Raw genomic sequence first — 18,667 nt, forward strand, 5'->3', positions numbered from 1 at the left:
TTAATATGTATTTGGCCACCGACCCCATTTGAAAATATTCCCAGAAGTTCTTGCATAAAACGGGAGTGGCGAGTGACCCCCATAAAATATTTGTATTAAAATGTTTCAAAAATGTTGCTGTCTCACTAGAGAGACAATATGAAATATTGCAATGAACAAGTGTAGTACAATGTATTGTCTCTCTTGATAATAATAATCAAAATAATAAGTTGCAAAAAGAAACAAGTTGCACAAATATTCCAAATCTTTCTTCTTTTTTTTTAAATAGCAGATCTATATTCTGATGCGACGCAAATTCTAGATCAATATCTGGTGTATATAGGGTTGAACTGATTTTATGCTATATATTCACTTTTTGCTCAGGACCCCCTGGTTCAATATTTATAAAACCCACAGACACACTTTAGCCACCTACACAATGAAAAGCTAAAATAGGTGTGTGTGTGTGTGTGTGTGTGTGTGTGTGTGTGTGTGTGTGTGTGTGTGTGTGTGTGTGTGTGTGTGTGTGTGTGTGTGTGTGTGTGTGTGTGTGTGTGTGTGTGTGTGTGTGTGTGTGTGTGTGTGTGTGTGTGTGTGTGTGAGAGACCAATGTCCTCAAAATGGGTTTATGTGCAAGCCTAAAGGTAACATTATGACAAATTGAGGGGGACAAGCGGAACAAACCTTAGTTGTGTTTGGTCACCATGCTCTAAATTAAGTGTCACCACCGTTACTTGTCACTAAAACCGAACGCGTCGCAGGTAAAAAAGAGACACTTTGATTCGATTCTTTTCTCCGTAATGCGACTCAAAAGAGCCCCTCGACTCTCCCAGGCGGCGTTGACAGTGTCGTCTCTTACTGTACTTTGTTATATTTTTGGCGTTTGGCTGTGCGTCTGCGCTGTCAACTTTAACAACGAGCTCTAAACAGGCTTTAAACGGACTTCCATCTCCAACATAATGTGAGAATAAGCTGAGCGTCCTTTCATGTTCTAAGTGATTTATCTGACAAAATATGAAAAGAGGATTGAAGAATCGGCCGACACAAGTTTAGGTGTCGTGATGTTACAAAGAGCTGTGAAGCGGTGCTGGAAGAACTACTCAGATTTTCTTTACTTAAGTCAAAGTAGCAATACCACAATATAGAAATACTCTGTAAGGCCTGTATTCAAAATTTCACTTGTGTTAAAGTACAACATTTTATACGTACAGTACCAGTAAGTACAGTACATTTTTATATTTGAATATAATAAATACGCCTTGCATTACGATGTGCTGTAGATCTGCTATTTACGCATATCCAAAGTATAAAATATGGCTTAAATGGTTAATGTATATGTTTTGTGAAAATAATCTAAATCTGCAAAGTAGTTACTAGTAGTAACTACAGTACAGTTTACAAAGAATTGTGTGGAGTAAAAAGAAAAAGTACAATATTTGCCTCTGAGATTTAGTGGAGTGGAAGTATAGTATCAAAAAGTATAAGAAACATGGAAATACTCAAGTAAAGTAAAAGTGTCTCTACTGAACTGAAGAAAGTACGGTAAATGTTAGTTACTTTCCCCCACTGCTGTGAAGAGATACAGTATTAAGTATATTCTGGAGACTTGGATCATGAGAGGCCATGATGTACAGAGATCCTTCTCATACAGACATGCACATGGGTCAGAATCATCTGTGAAATAGATAGTTCATATTGACAGTGGTGGAAGAAATACTCAGATAGTTTTACTTAAGTAAGATATACAAGCTCACAATGTGCCGTTCATTGTGAGCTTTATGCATTCGCTGGTGACAAGAACCACTCCGTAGAAACATCAGCGTTGTATTATGTACTGTATTATATCGTCTCTGTCGGGTGGAAACCTCATATGTCCAAAACTGTTACTTTTCAGGATTCAAATTCAAAAATAGCAAAAGTAGCAGATCCACAAGCTCAAAGTGTGCCACGCTGTAGTATGATTAAGTAGGGCATTAATTTACAAAAAAACTAGTCCCATACTGACTTTGTCAATGACCTTGACGAATTAATTTAAATATTTCACAGGATCCGCTACGTGGTAGCGTTGATAATCACTCAAAGATTGACCCAGCCGCAAAGCCGTGGGTCGGGTTGGCCAGTCAAATCCGAATGTTATGTTTGTGACACCCACCATCCACACACCAACAAGGCAATTAAAAATAAATATTAACAAGATGAATATTGCATTTATTTAATTCCTCTTGTCAGCGTTTGCTATGATTCATTTAGTGGTATAAGTTCTGATTATTTGGCAGATAAGAATAATAATTTAAAGAACAGTTCACGACGTCATGCACATTCCTCAGCTGCAACGGACTGCAAGAAAGTCAAAGTCAACGTGAATGAAGGCATGACATTTGATGAAAGGATGATAGCTGTTAATGAGCATTTCATATGAGACAACTGTATATGTGATCACTAAAGGTATGGATGCCTTGTGTTGTTTCCAACTATAATTTATACAGTAAGGTCAACCATTGACTGCTTGGTATCAAAACAGCATTGTATTCAAACTAATGAGATCCACATTGGCTTGATTTCTGTTTGTTTACCCAGAGAAATGAAAAATGGAGCAAAGACGACCTTGAAACATTCCTGTTGATAATGATGATGATCATACACGATAATAATCACTGTATCACAAGTACTGTGTAATATACTTGATATCGTTGCTGTCGGGGGAAACCTTGTATCTCCAAAACTATGACTTTTCAGGAACTGGAAAAAATTGTCTTCATTGATGTGTGTCCTCTCTTCCGAGTGAGTCTTCCAACATGTTCTTGTGCAAAAACAGTGCATTAATCGGTCTCTAGCTGTGATGACAAATGTCACAACAGTCCAGGCAGAACTCCATACACTCCTTGGATTCACAGCAGGAGCAGGCCTCGAACAGGACAGAGTGGCATTGCTGGTGACAGCGGAGCTCCTCTACAGGGGTGTCCTGGAGGGTGGCACAGCAGCGGGCACAGCAGCGGCAGCAGGACGAGCACAGGGCATGGAAAGAGGACGAACAGGCTTCCAACAGAGCCAGGAGCAGCGCTGAGCACTGACACCACAGACAGGCTACGACCAGGTGCATACAGGAGCCTGGTGGTTGGACACAACAAACACACCACTTACAAGGTTATTATAGTTTTACATTTTTCATTAGTTAGTCTTTATTTTTTATATATTCTTTGCTTTCCAATTTCAGTGTAAATTGCTGGGTTGTACATTACAGCTTACTGTGTCAGGGGCCCCCAATGGTCACATCCAGCTTACTGCTGCCAGGGGCCCGTGACGGCCGCACATTGTACAACCCAACTTGCTGTTGCCAGGGGGCGTGATAGTGAAATGCAGCAAGATTCTGCCAAGACCCGGAAAAGATGAGCTGTGATTGGCCAGTAGTCACTTTCAGTGGCAGTTGGGGCAAACGCTCACCCCAAAATATGATTCACGATTCTGTGCCGGTACATAACTTCACAACGTTCGGCACGGCAACACGCTCGCTTTAGCTCGCTCTGTGGTGCCTCTCGTGGCTCAAGTTCACTTGAGACGGCGCGCCTCCGACGTGGTCCAAAACTATACTTTATCGGCAAAAAGAAATTGGTCTGTGGTTGTCGGAAAAAGAGTGCCTGCAGCGAGATTCGATCACAGGGGGTGTGGGGGTTGACAGCCCATTGCTCAGCGAGACACTCCACCAGACCAGTTAAATAATTAGGGTTTTGGGCTGTATTAGAATGTGACAACGCCCCCACCGTCCCCTCTGGGGGCGGAGTCCTTGTTTTCTCTTTTTTGCATTCAGCCAATCGCAAGGCAGGCAGGGCGGGGCTTGGTAGAATCTCGCTGTAGAAAAATATCACGCTGCCAGGGGCCCCCAGGGGCCACACGTTGTCAAGGCGCGCCTTTGCTACAATCCGCAACAAACTTGGCGCAAACACTGTTCAGGGGACTAAATTGCACACGTACAGTATGTGGTGCTGCAGCAGGGTTACAGCATTGTTTAACTCTTCAAATGGCCATTGCTCTGATCAGTGCAATATAGGATTTGAAGGCTGCTACGAGGCCTTCAAATCTAAAAGTAGATTTCCAGATCAAAAGTCATTATAAAGTATAGAAAAATCGACATACTCAAGTTAAGTAATAGTCCCTCACAGTTTGGTTGGAAAGTATCTCTAGGCCTACTGATACTTTCCATGTTGTATCTGTACTAATACTTTCCACCGTCACCACAAGCTTCCATGCATCTCCAACATACAGACTACCCCGTCCTCCACCTCAGTGAAACATCCAAGTTGTTTTTGGATCCAAACTAGAGTATACGCTATTTAAAACAGCAACGATGCAGACATCATAGTACTAGGGTTACAGGGATTAACGATACTATTAACCTTTTAAATTAATCTCATGCATGTTTATCTCCCGTTCTCCTCCTTAGAACTTAAAAAGGAGAAAACTACAGTTCTTCCAGTGATCAAGTGTGAGTGTGGTTTACTTAATCACAGAACCTGGATCAGTCTTTAGGGAAAACAAACGGGTCACCGGGGCCTCCAGTGATGAACAACAACCACAACCAAAGCTGTCAAAGCTGGATAATTGCTCTCGTAACCAAATTGGGTGCACATTAAAAGTGCATATTTTAACCCCAGTTATGCAACAAGGCGCCTCTATGAAGCCTGACTTATAAAAAGCAGATATGCAAGCTCATGACCGGTCGCGTTTGCAAAGCGTCGTGAGCGTGTAGATCTGCTATCTCTGGCGTGCGACACCTTTCTGCGCAGTTAAGTATAGCTGCGGCTTTATTGACTTATCCGTTGTGTTATTATTAGCGTGCTACTGTTTGTTTCATCACCAACATGGAGCAGATGCTGAGGCAGGCTGATGCAAATCGAGGTTCTTTTATCCTGTTTACTTAAGGAGGTAAATGAAAGGAAGACGGCAGAATTCCCTGGGGAGCGGGGTTCAAAGTTTTCTGCTTTAGCTGCTTGAATTATACTCCCCCCTCACACGTCATTTATGCTAAAGTGCTGTGTGTGTGTGTGTGTGTGTGTCTGTGTGTCTGTGCATGAGTGCAGATGAATGTGTTATGTGAGGCCACACAATATTGATTTAATGCAGAGCTTTATTGCGATAACAACATGAACGCAGTTCATCAAATACCTGCGTTATCGCAGGCACTGATTGTTTTGTAAGAAAGAACCAACCGACCGACTTTAAACTCGCCGTGCATCCGAGGGAGTGATGCACCAAGTAGGAAGTCGGTAGGATCAGCAAATCAAATAATTTCTGGATTAGATCAATACTGCGGTTATTAAATATTTGTTTCTACTTCATGTACATCATCGGTTCTCAAAGTGGGGTCCAGGGACCCCTAGGGGTCCTTGAGGGGGTTCCAGGGGGTCCCCAGCTAAATGATGGATAGTTAGGAACCAAATGGACCCTTATGGGTCTGTAACTGACAGTGTACAAATGGAACCAAATGGACCCTAACGGATCCATTTGGTTCCATTTGTACTCTGTCAGAGTTAAATGAACATGATTTTACACTATTAATTGGATTGGAAATGCCATTAAATGGGGGTCCATAGTCTAAAATGCATGTCAAAATGGGGGTCCTTGAAATTTAAATGGTTGAGAATCACTGTTAGAGCCGTAACAATCTTCTCTTATTATGGGGGTCCCTGGTATATCTTTTCAAATGGGGGGTCCGCGGGCTAATAAGTGTCAATTTGGGGGGTCCTTGACATGAAAAAGTTTGAGAACCACTGATGTACATTACATTGCCCCACCAGGGAGATGGTTCTGGTTCCTACCGTCTTGTGTGGCAGCAGCTATCTGTGAGCGGGCCAGACTGTCCTGGCTCTTATTGGTCCGCTTGCTGCTGCTGGTGCTGTGGACCGACAGGCTGGAGCCCTGAAGTCTGCTCAGCGCTGGTGGAACAGGAGGAATGTTGTGGTTGGGGAGTCTAGGGGAGACGGAGCGGCCACATCGGGCACAGCGGGGCTTATGGAGGTCACCCTGAGGTGTGTGGAACACCTGTGTCTTCACTGGAGGCCCCTGAGATGATGCATCCACCATGGACACAGGCTGGCCTGCGGACAAGTGGGTGGGCAGCAAGGTTATTGTGGTTTAGATTTTTTTTCATTCGTTTAGATTTGTATCACCTTGTTAAAGGAGTCCGGTAGGAGACTCAATGGAGACTCTTTGAGACTCAGCCGGTCATCAAATGATTGGCTTAGGAATGCGACAAAAACAAAAAAATCTCCATGAATTCTAGGCTTCATGGGGGGGGGGTGTAATTGATCGAAAATATGTTTTTTTGGGGGGTGAACTACTCCATTTAAGACTCAAATAGACCATGGCACTCTCAGAATAACTTCAGAAGATATGTAAACACTATCTAACGGCACCAACAAATGACTATTTCCCTAATACAGTTTAAAACAAACGCATAATGAACTAAAGAAATACCAAACAAAAGCCAAACTAATAAACAAAAACCTTGAACCACACCTTGTATTCACATTACAAGTCAAGAGATATCAATGTGATACTGGCAGCTCAGTTCAGTGAGTTGTTAGGTGTGTCAGTCAAGGCCTCTACGTACTGGTAATGAGGTCAGTGGGGACAGCATTGTGCCGGGCAACAGGATCATGTGATGATGGGATCTCTTCCCCTGCTGATCTGAGCGATGCGCTACCTTCAACACGTGTCAAAGAAAGGTCACATTAGTGAACTGCGGTCAGAGCACAGAGGGTTTGTTTCAACCAATTAGACATTTTTATCGCTTCCAATTTCACTTGTTTATCCTGTGTCCTGATTTTGATGAAATTGATAACCCGAAATATGCTATGGGAATATAGAGCTATTTAACACAAAATAATATCAATTCTTGTACCTTTATGTTAAACACCAGCCTGTGTTACTGTGCTGTACAGTGTTCTGGCATACAGTACATTATTCCAGTGGTTCTCAAAGTGGGGTCCCGGGACCCCCAGGGGTCTTTGAGGGGGTTATAGGGGGTCCCCAGCTAAATTTGTTAATATAGCATCAAGATCAGTTTAACCACTTTGAACATATATACATTATACTGTAGGGTTAAATTACAGCTTATTATTACAGCTATTTAAAATACAAGCTCACCAACGTGTTGCGATGGGACACGTTGTGCACAGCAATTTCCCTCCTATTGCAGTGCAGTGTGAATGCACATACAGCATGTTAGTGACAACAGGCTGAATGTACAGTAAGTTAGTTCACAAATCAGATCATTTATCATTTACCTTGAGTCATGTCCAGTGTCCTGTCCACAGGCCTGTCATTTCCTGCTGATAACATCTCTTCTTATCTTCATGTCTGTGGAGGGTCAGAACCCTCATCTTCCTCCCTGCTGTGTCCCCGAGTCAGCAGGCTTCCTCACTGCAGTTACACCACCCAACAAGAACACCCACCCACCTTGGCTGAGTCACAACCCAGCACGCTGTGTGTGTGCGTGCGTGTGCGTGCATGCATGCGTGCGCGCTGGGGGGCATCTGGGTGTGAGTGAAACTCCTTTACCATGAGTCTGAAGTTGCACATCAGTGACTCACTAATGCCTAATTTGCACCTCGCCGTACAACGGTATCACACGCCGAAAATAGCCGATCTACAAGCTCACAACGCGTTGCATCCCCAGCGCGTTGTGAGCTTGTAGATCGTCTGTTTTTGGCGTGTGTGTACCAAACAGGCTGATCCCAGACATCAGCCTGGATACAGCGACATGACTCTGATGTTATCTCCTCCGTTCTGCTTTTAGTCACCTCACACAATGGAGACACATGCCCCGTAAGAGTGTTAGAATTGTGTGTGCACACACACACACACACACACACACACACACACACACACACACGTTTGTATTACTATCCTTGTGAGGACCGAGATGTCATTTTAGGTCACATTTTAGAACAGTGATTTTATGAATTTGAAGCCTAGAGACGAAAATCTACACGCTCACAAATCAGGCATAGCTACAGTATAAGTATAAATCAGGCAAAACTGAGTATAGACCAGGCATAAATCCAACCCTAACCCCTAAACCTAACCTCTAAAATGTCTAAAATTCTAACCTGAAACCTTTGCCATCTGTAAGCCTAACTACACAAATCTGTGCTCAAAATGTCGATTTCTCAAATTCTACTATACTATACTACTATACTTGTGGGGACATTCGACCCTCTAATGTATATTAATACAAGTACACACACACACACACAACCTACCTCATAACAATCCTGTCCAGGCCGCTGCAAAGCCTTCATTATCCACACAAATGTGATAGAAGGGACCATCCATCCATATTTCAAATCTTTTTTTTATTCATTAGCATTACAATAGATCAAAATCTTTTCTACAAGTTTACAACTTTAATCTGTATTGTCCTGGCTGCTTTGTATTATCATAAAAGAGACGGGAGGTCACCGGGGACAGAGAGAAAAGAATGCGTCTGTTATGATCATCATTCAAATCAGAGTCCAGGACCGCTGAATAGATGAATCATTATCATATATTTATGTTTCATATACAACGCTCTCAGGGCTTTTGTTTCCCATGAATCTGCGCGTTATTCGAGGATAAACACAACATGAAAACAAGATAGGCCACTTCCTTCATGTCTGAATGTGCTTGTTACAGAAAACACCAGCTTCACAGCTGTAAACACGGAATTGTCATTACAACATGTGTGGTGCAGGCATGTCAACAGTTTGTTTACAACAACAAATACACAACAGTACAGGACAGTAGAGTCACACAACGCAGTTTAATAACTCCGATCAACACCTATTGTACACACACCAAGCATGATACGTAACTATAAATATAATCCATAACGATTTTATGAATTGAAATGAAATGAAAGGAAGTTTAAAAGGACAGCCTTGTGGGCTTTCCTCTCTCCATGTCCAGTTGGACTGCCAGCCACCCTGCCATTTGTAGACTATTTGTTTGAAGTTTTCAGTGTTTTTTTTACACTCAGCCTAGTCAATGTTTTTTTAATAAAAACCCATAGAAGGCTGAACAGTCTCTATATGTCAGTTATCTAGCGAAGGCAAAGTGGGCATTCTGGAAGTTAAAATCATCTAACCCCCAAAGTGACCTACTGTAATGTATAGATTGATGTCCAGGTGGTGGTTTGGTTAAAAAATGCCAGATTACTAATGATGATTACTGTCAAATGTGGAAAATGCAGAAGAGGACAATAGTTTTACAACACTGATCTGAATGTTATTTCATTTTCTTTAGCTATGATGGAGTTGGTTGGAGTCTCCAGTGCTGTCAGTGTCATCACATCTTGACGATGAAGATGAGCAGAGAGACCAGCCTCTTCCCGAGGTACTGTTAACTTTAGTACCGTCAAAGGGCTTTGTTGAAATACAGTACAATACATGTTGACTCGTCTGTCGTCCAATGAGCATATTGTGGCACTTCAAAGCAACTCATAAATGAAGCAGTCGAAGTGGTGTGATGCCATGCTAACTCTCAGTCAGTAAACACGTCACATGGAGGAGAGCTAATCAGGAAGTGTCACCTAAATGGGCTGACAGCGTATCAAAGGCAGCCCTGAGAGACAACAGCAAGCCTAAAGGCGCTGTGTCTTTATCAGCAAAGACAACATTTGACATTAGTCAAAACAAGGAGCTCAAAACTCTCCGAGAGTTGAGAGAACTTGAAACGCAGAGAGCTTTGTTCTTTATTTTAGTTGGTGAAAGCTGCTGCTTCACTTCCCGTTGATCATCAGTGGATGACAGGCTGTTATTGTGCTGTTTAATGACGAGATTGTCTATAAATTCCCTTATATTTACGTTTAGTAGACTAATATAGTTCTATACAGGCAAAGGAGCAGTTGGGGGGGAGTATGTAATGAACACTGAATTTCATATTTCTTTTGTCTTTCCTTTTTTCATTAGATGGTACTCGTTTACTTAAAGTTTGTTGCAATGAAAACAAGCAACACAATCACACATTAATATTAATTTATTGCACTGTAATTGCACATTGTATACTTTTTAAATACGTTCAAGTACAAAGGGCTGTTTGTAGCATACAACATAAAAAGACAGGGGGTGTATAATTATGCATTATGGTTCCATAATACATACTGTACCATAATACCATAATCATGAACCATTAGGGTCAAGGATCAAAACAGCATGAATCACTTTGAACCTGGAGTCACAACGAGTCACATCGGGACAAATTGTGAGCTTGTAGATCGGCTATTTCCACAATTCGGCATAGGACAAAGTGCACAGGGCTTAAGTGGTTAAAAATTCTCATTTAGAGTTTTATTTGCAGGAGACAAGAATAATAAAGCCTCCAACCCATATCCTAATCCATTTTCTATTTCTTTCTAAAAAAAGAGAACAAATTGATGACAAATATGTATGTGAACCATTAAGGCAAGAATGATGCATAATGTAGCTGAAATTACAAGCCACTGTTTATTTATCTTTTGACCAGTTTTGTTTCTACATGGAGGAGATTGTGATTGCATCAGCACAGGACATTACACAGACAAGAAGGTGAGTACATTGACATTTTTTTTTTCATCAGTGATGTGGAGATGATAGCTTATAGTTGGTAAAATACGAACCCATAATATTACAGACAAAAGTAGCACACTTTTGTGCATATTTGACTTTCATTAGGCTAATACATACTACTGTATAGTGTACTTAAAGTTTACATTAGTTTACAATGTCAAGAAGAAGAAGCGATACATCAGGAATGTTTATACACTACGTTCCCAGACTTTTTTCATCTCACGAAGAGAAAAGCCTTTAAGAGAACTAGAGCCAAAACGGTCTATAGTAACTTCAGTTTTTTTGTACTTCCCCCAGTCTTTTATGGCCAATCACACAACACACTTTTGTGAATGTAAACAGATCAGGGCCCACTTGAAAATTGGCCCACCCATCAGACCATTGGTGGTCAGATGGACGGGCTGTCTGGACCACTGGTCAGAGGTCATGCCAGGTCAAACAAGTGCTCTTCAGACATCAAACATTCTTGGTCTTCATTTAATGCTTCCTCTTTAAGAATGAAGGATCTGCAACACACAAACCATGTGTTTGGTTTGTAGTACTAGTATGGTTATGGGTGATTTGTACACAGTATACATCATGCATTAGAGGTCGAGAGCTTGTTAATACTGTTCAAGTGAATGGAACTTACTGCTGTAGAGGTGGGGAGCAGTCAGGGTGAACGTGTGCAGACGTGTTCTGTTGCATTTGACCTCCATTTACACATCCATTGCTTCCACCTTTAAACCCTGGCAGAGATGCCTCGCTCAGTGCAGTCTGAGAGAAAAAAAACAGTCAAATACCAAAATGAGGAGTGAAATACCAAATAATCCAATACCAAATACCAATGACCAAAAAGAAGATTCAAATACCAACTACGACCAATGCCAATACCAACTACCAAAAGGAGGAGTTAAATACCAAATAGTCGAATGGCAAAAAGAGGAGTCATATACTAAAAAAGTGAGAAAGAACCAAAAACGAGTCCATTTGGTTCCATTTGGTACTCTCTCAGAGTTAAATAAATTACACTGATGATTTTACAGTAGATAGATAGGTGTCTCAGAGGGGGAAAGGGTATCAAATAGGGGTCAGTGACCCAATGCTTATACTGTAACTGGGGTCCCTGAAATTAAAAAGGTTGAGAATCAATGCAGTGTGAAGCTCTTACCTGTAAGCTAGCTGTCAGCACACTCCCAAACATTGTGTTAGTGGACATGGTCTTAATCAGCGCTGCATGTCTGCAGAATGACATTAACACAATGCTGTAGTTTCCATTTATATTTAAAATGCACGGAAAACAATATCAGACAACTGAAATAATTACTTAATTCTGAAAATGATTATTCATTCATTATGAGAGATGACATGCGGGTGGCTGGAGTGACAGAGGAAGATGCAGAAAACAGAAACAGATGATTCGCTGTGGCGACCCCTGATGAGAATTAGCCGAAAGAAGAAGAAAGAAGGTTGTACCCAGTGATTTTCTGAGACCTCCTCCTCTGAAACTCCAGCTCGTCCACGGTCCACACGGCTCCCTTCATGTTCTCCACACGAACAAAACACTTGTGCAAGCTGAGGTTGTGACGCACCGCGTTCTGAAGAACACACAACATTCATATGAACAAAACAGCATGTGAGCTTGTAGATCTGCTATATTTTTTTACTGTATTTGAAATAGGGCTTACTGTATGTAGTTCATTCATAATGTACTTTTTCCCCAGAGCACAATATTTGTCTTTGAAATGTATTGGAGTGAAAGTCATAACTATCCAAAAATACAAATACTCTAGTAAATTACAAATACTATTATAATTTTTTTAACCTAAGTACAGTACTCAAGTACATTTATTTGGTTACTGTCCACCACGGTTCTTAATTATGTCTTTGTTATTGTTGTTATTGCTGCTACAATACAGATGAAGCAAAACCAAAGAATTGTACCCTTACAGTATGTAGTTACTCGTAAGATTTAACAATAGCAATGTCCCCATCAAAACATTTTAATATACAAGCATACATCAGCTATATTTTTTTTTACATTTTAACAACGCACATCTTGTATGGGGAGTTCCTGGCACAACATGTTTTCAGATGGGGGTCCTTGACACGAAACAGTTGAAACACTGTCATAACGAACCTTCCAAGTAGCTGCATTTCTTCTGAAATAAGCGAATGTTCGTGTGAACCAGCTGTATATCTCATTGAGGGTTAACTGCATGTCCGACGCTTCCATTATAGCCTGAAAGAGATCAAACAATGACAACACATTTCATTCTTATTTTCTTAGAGATGATATTCTAATATGTATTCATCTATCTATTCCAGTGGTTCCCCAACCTTTTCTGGATCAGGGCCCACTTGAAAATCATGAAAGCATTCGTCACCCATCTGACCACTTAACCCGACAGCCGAATGCATTTTCAGAGCATGTTTATTTTAATGATCAATCAATTGATTGTGTTCCGGCTTGGATCAATGGAACTAAAGTAGTACAGTATTAAGTTCCTATTCATCGTTATCATATCATAACTCATTTTTCATGGTATATATGTTTATATTATTATTATATTATTAATGTTATATTATCAATGAAATCGGAGTGTTTTGCCAATTATTTGGGGGTCCACTTGCAATATCCTCATGGCCCGCCAGTGGGCTTCAACGCTGATTCATCCAGTCATTCAGTTGTAAACATACAGATCTTACCTGTCTAATGAGTGTGGCGTAGGTGAAGGGAGGTCTGATGTCTGCATTCTTATACAGCTCAAAAGGGGATCCTTTTTCTATAAATAATCAGAATCAACTTTATTGTCACATCACAGGTTTACAGGCGTAAAGAAGTGGGTGAAATTTGTTTCAGATTTAGTTTTTGTTGTTTTAAGGATGAGATTCTTACAATATCCACAGGAGAAAAAAAAGTATATTTAAGTGTGCAATGAGGCATAGCCATTTAGCTGTAGAAATACATGTGTATATCGTCTCTGTCGGGTGGAAACCTTATGTCCAAAAACTTTCAGGATTCAAATAAAAAAACAGCAAAAGTAGCAGATCGACAACCTCGAGCTTGTAGATCTGCTACTTTTGATGCTTTTGTGTGACGCTGTAGTATGATCAAGTAGGGCGTGAATTTACAAAAAAACACAAAAGGTTAAAATATGGAGTTTTCTGCCCGACAGCAAGGATATAGCTAGCAGAAACCATAGTAACTGTACCTGAGGACAGAGGGCAGTGCGAGGGCTGATGACATCCTCTGACGGGCCCCTCATCGCAGGGTGTCCGGGACGGAGACGCTCCTCCAAACCCATGGGATGATACTGATGGGGATGAGGAGGAGGAGGATGATGATGGTGGTGGTGGTGGGGCGGCAGGCCCCAGGGGAAGGCTGGGGGTCTGCACTACGGCTTGAGGACTTGCTGGAGGTAAACTCTTGGACGCGGCAACAGCAGACGCTGGACCCATCTAGATGGGACAGAAAGAGCGATCTGAGCTGCATGGGCCAAACAAGAGCTTAATGAAAGTTGGACAGATGATAGAGGTGGTGGAAAAATTACTCAGATTAGTTACTGAAGTTAAAGTAGAAATAGAACAATATGAATTTACAAATAAAAGGCCTGTGTTCAAAATTTTCATTAAAACAAAAGTATTGACATCAAAATATACTTAAAGTAAAAGTACTAAAATCTTTCACAATTTGTTATTTTTGCCACCTCCTATTTTTTTCCAGAAATCCTCTGCTAGTTACTGTCCACCACTGCAAGAGCTTAAAGCTCTATCGTGTAATTTCTTTGGTGTGAATAAAATGTTATTTTGTCCAATCTGTATGGTAGAGCATATTCTCATCTGTTTTTATGTCTGGAGACTCCCTTCCAGAATAGGCTTCAGAGGTGCATCCTGCAGGAAACTTGGCTCAGATCTGAAATTGAACCCATTTGATTTGGCGCATAGGCAGCATGCCCTTAATTGCTGAACACAGCAGTGTTCGAACCCACAACATCCCATATGAAAGGCGTATGCTCTAACTGCTACACTACAGTATGTTAATACAATATAACTAATACAATTGGGGTGGTTGTATTTGGTCTACAACTGAGACATTTAGATTGTGTGTCTAGGTTGGACACAACCTTTGACACGATCCTGTTTCTGGTTTGACCTGAAGGTCAAAATGTAATTTCTCCCCAGACCAAGCAGGCAGGCTCTATTAGCTCAGTGGTAAAAATGTCTGCACTTGTGCAGGAGACACAGATTCAAATCCTTGGTGGAACAACAAAGTTACAAAGAGCATCTTTAATGAAAGTTGGTCAGAAGAACAAGGGGGAGATTTAAGATGAGTGTAACAAAGTGATTCGATACGGCTCCTCTGCGGCGATGCCACTAATATCCCCAAAGAAGGGAGGCAATCATTGCTAATTAAAGGGTGAAATTGTTTGGTTGAGGGTTGTGATTATTTGCCAGATTAACAAATGATTATCTTCCCTATTATGCTGGCATGTGTGTTGTCTGACAGCCTGGCTGCCATCTGGTCTTAACAGCTGTGCCACCACGGGTGTCATTTGGGGTTCCAGGGGGATGGCGATTGCCACCCTGTAGCTTCCGCATTTAACCTAAAAATGTTGGTCTTTTATTCCTATTTCCTCCACTTCTGAATGTTTTTTTTTACAGATGAATCAGATTTTTGATCGACAATTTCGTCAACTTTATGGGATTTATTGGTTTTATTTCCTAAATCAATTAGTCCGATTAACCATTCAAGCCCTATTTTGCGTGTGTGTGTGTGTGCGTGCATGCGTGCATGCGTGCGTGTGTGTGCATGCGTGCGTGTGTGTGCGGTACTCACGGGTGCAGAGAGTGACTGTGTTTCCAGAGGGGTGAGGTGAAGGTGAGACAACATGGCCTGCAGACGTTCTCGTTCTTTGGAGAGCTGTTGGAGAGAGCAGTAATGAGAGGATGGTGTGAGAGGAGATTACGGTGCGTTTGAGGGTTTCATGACAACATCTTATATCGTGGAACACACAATTTAAGTTAACTATTTCAAAAAGTATAAAACATATGGGTGAATTTTTGTTTTTATTTTGGGTGCTGATCGGTCAAGCGTTTTTTTTAGATCAGCTGTGGACACACAGACACACACACAGGTCGACCCTCTTTGACAGCTAGGCTCCTGCCGAGCCAAGCTGTAAAATAATTGGTACTAATATGCCTGTGCACCAGGTACCCTGATGGTGTCTCTATGATTGCTCACCTGAAGGTGTAGCTGTCGCACCACCTGCATCTGCACCCGACACTGAGCTGTGCTCCTGTCATCCAGAGTATGCTCGCTCCCCAAATGCCTAACAATACACACACACACAAATAACCCCATAATATATGCATTATATCGTTGCTGTCGGGCAGAAACCTCTTACATATCTCCATATTTTCACTTTTCGTGTTTATTCGTAAATTAATGCCCTATCATACTGCAGCGTCAAACAAAAGTATCAAAAATACCTCACAAAAAACTCTATACTGCCTCCCCCTGGTGAGCCGGGGGGCCTGACAGAGGGGAAAGGAACTGGTTGGAATAACGTGTTCCTTCCACGCGCTACGTCCTACCAGGGAAACTCCCCCCTAGGTGATAAGAAGCGGCCTGCTCACTCCTCATGCATTGAAGGAAGCATGCGCTCTGGGCTCTCCCGAGGGAGAGTAGCGCCCAGAGGGAGAGTAGCGCCCAGGATTACAAGCTTAGGCAATTGGCACTGGGTGAAAAATAGGTTACAAAATCCTGGGATAAAAATTTAAGAAGAAAAAAAATAGCTCTACTATCTCCAAACGCGCCAATCTGAGCTTGTCGATCTGCTATTTTTCATTAGATTGAAGGGAGGTAGATTCCTATTTTCCTTTTAAAGCATTTTCAAAGTTAACAAATTAAAGTTATTTCAAATGTAGAGAAAATAGCGGATTGTTGTTTTGCTTTTAGTATTATACTATATATAAAATAGAGTAAATGTAAATGTAAATAATTTGTTGAAACGTACTTGATGAATTGGCTGATGTTTTCACAGACGGACTCGCATCCAGGCCAGTTGCATACACCATGAGAATACAGCATTTGTGCAACCGAACAGTCCACTTCAAGAGCACTGGAGGGAGATGAGAAGAGGGGTTAAGTGGTACTGGCATTAGTGGCATAATAAAAAACGCAATACCAAGAAAACGAGAACAGAAAAAGAAGAATGGAAGAATATGACTGTGGGCATTTTGTTTTCTGTGAACTACAACCAAGCAGTGATGACAGAGAAAGGTGGAGGAGGGCACAGACAGATAAAGGGAAACGTCTTCGCTTTTGATTTAGTACATGCATTCATATTGACTTTTCTTTGCAGGTGCTGGAACTTAAATAAAATAAACAAAAACAAAATATACCGTCCCAAGGGGAATTACAAAAAACACAGTTTCAGTGTAGTCGCACCCAAACACCTCCCGTCTCTCAAAGATGAAAACACACATTTCTACAGATGACAACTCTTTGAAGTTGTCAAAAAAAAAAGGCAATGGGAGTTCTTGCATCTAGTGAGAATAGAGCAGTGGTTCTCAAACATTTTCATTTCAAGGACCCCCATCTGAAAATATATTGTGCCGGGGACCATAAGAGAGGATTTAAGTCAAATGTTTTCTAAATGTGTCGAAAATATGTTCGCCAATTGTTCACGATTTTTCCAAAATGGAGCAGATTGGCTATTTTCAAATAGCCAAAGTACAAAATAGGGTTAACATGGTAAAACTGTTCCTCATTTATGCTGGGGACCCCCTGGTACCCCCTCAAGGATCCCCTGGGGTCCCCGGACCCCACTTTAAGAACTAGTGGAATAGAACGTACCATTGTGTCTGGTGAGAGGGGGAATGTCTTCCTGATGCCGTAGCTGAGGTTATAGAGGTAGAGGTAGGCTCCACATGGCTTTCTTCTGTTAGGACCGCAGTGAGCTCCTTCCATATCTGTTGGCTCTCTGCAGTGATGAGGCTGGCTAAAACACACACCCGAGCGCACACACACACACACACACACACACACACACACACACACACACACACACACACACACACACACACACACACACACACACACACACACACACACACACACACACACACACACTAAAGAGTCACTAATGTATATAAATATACTACATTAGAAGTGACTATACTGTACTAGAAAAACATATACCAAAGATCATAATCTATCTACAGTATCTGTAAGAGTGTTTTTTTTATGCATAACCTGCATTTATGATCAGGGAAGCAATGCATATGTTTCCACAGAAGATGAAGAAGAAGAAGAAGGTAGACCTGTAGACAGTGTAGGGGAGCACAGCACTGCTCTGTGTGTCCTGAGGAGCTGCTGCTGTTGGAGGAACTGTTGGAACAGCAGCTGCTGTGGAGACAGCTGCAATAACAGGTAGACACATTACTGACACATTTCACTCACTCATGTAAAATAAAAGAAACACTTAAGGCCCACAAAAAGCACACACACCTCTTTGACCTTCTTGCCTGGAAGCTGTAAAAGCTGCAACTGTAGCTGCTGCTGCTGCTTCTGGTAAAACTCCTTTAAATGTTGCTGTGCAAAAGAGACACAACATTATACAGGTACAGAGCTGTAAAAACTACAGAGGTATAAAGCTGATGAGCCACAGCATGAAGTTATGGGAAAGAGCAGGGTTAGCAAGGCTAAGAGAAGATGTGACAATATGCGAGCAGTAGTATGGATTTATGCCAAGGAAGAGCACTACAGACACGCTGTTTGCCCTGAGAGTGTTGATGGAGTGTTCTCTAATGTACATTAGAGAAGGTCAGAAGGACGGAGTTATATATCGTCTGTCAGGTGAATGTATCAGTACCTGCTGCAGCAGTAGGGCTTGTTGTTGGTGCTGCAACAAAGCCTGCAGTTGAGGAGGCGACAGAAGTTGTTGCATGGCCTGCATGGCCAACACAACCTGAAGCAAACAGTTCACACAGCATGAGAGAGAGAGAGAGAGAGAGAATTGTTTCATTCAACAGACATGACTGCTAATTTGTTTGTTAATGTAGCCGATCTACAAGCTCACAACACCACACTGGGTTTTATGAATATTGAAAAATAGCTT

The 18,667-nt window shown here is 41.6% G+C and overlaps 3 protein-coding genes across 3 annotated transcripts in view; all 3 read right to left on the reverse strand.

Annotated features, from left to right (window-relative positions):
• Positions 1–1,819: 1,819 nt before the first annotated feature.
• The window catches only part of pdcd2l (programmed cell death 2-like), a 104,958-nt gene continuing 88,110 nt past the window's right edge, over positions 1,820–18,667 (reverse strand). The window contains exon 6 of the transcript XR_013933772.1: positions 1,820–1,913. The gene's annotated coding sequence lies outside the window, so the exon portion shown is untranslated. The remainder of the gene's footprint in view (positions 1,914–18,667) is intronic.
• Positions 2,810–7,356, reverse strand: LOC308092250 (myoD family inhibitor domain-containing protein-like; the record flags this gene model as incomplete). Its single annotated transcript, XM_080438095.1, has 4 exons — positions 7,263–7,356; positions 6,587–6,679; positions 5,793–6,071; positions 2,810–3,087 (listed from the first exon to the last, which is right to left on the reverse strand). The coding sequence occupies exons 1-4, from the start codon at positions 7,315–7,317 to the stop codon at positions 2,810–2,812; spliced, it is 705 nt and encodes a 234-aa protein (XP_080294221.1). The 5' UTR covers positions 7,318–7,356.
• Positions 11,039–18,527, reverse strand: LOC308092251 (forkhead box protein P4-like). Its single transcript, XM_080438096.1, has 13 exons — positions 18,422–18,527; positions 18,058–18,141; positions 17,871–17,967; positions 17,404–17,548; positions 16,562–16,666; positions 15,787–15,874; positions 15,382–15,465; positions 13,757–14,003; positions 13,251–13,327; positions 12,682–12,783; positions 12,018–12,139; positions 11,713–11,782; positions 11,039–11,318 (listed from the first exon to the last, which is right to left on the reverse strand). The coding sequence occupies exons 1-13, from the start codon at positions 18,503–18,505 to the stop codon at positions 11,190–11,192; spliced, it is 1,434 nt and encodes a 477-aa protein (XP_080294222.1). The 5' UTR covers positions 18,506–18,527; the 3' UTR covers positions 11,039–11,189.

Source organism: Gymnoscopelus braueri (assembly GCF_963280865.1).
Source record: "Gymnoscopelus braueri genome assembly, chromosome: 9".
Classification (NCBI taxonomy): Eukaryota; Metazoa; Chordata; class Actinopteri; order Myctophiformes; family Myctophidae; genus Gymnoscopelus; species Gymnoscopelus braueri.

Bases quoted from the DNA above. Each gene is read 5' to 3' on its own strand.
- LOC308092251 (XM_080438096.1), bottom strand. From the start codon at position 18,505: ATGCAGGCCATGCAACAACTTCTGTCGCCTCCTCAACTGCAGGCTTTG. The intron at 15,466-15,786 runs GTGAGCAATCAT...TCTCTCCAACAG, and splicing joins TGCGACAGCTACACCTTCAG to CTCTCCAAAGAACGAGAACG. The intron at 11,783-12,017 runs GTACAACCTTCT...GTCATTCTGCAG, and splicing joins AGGTCTCAGAAAATCACTGG to ACATGCAGCGCTGATTAAGA.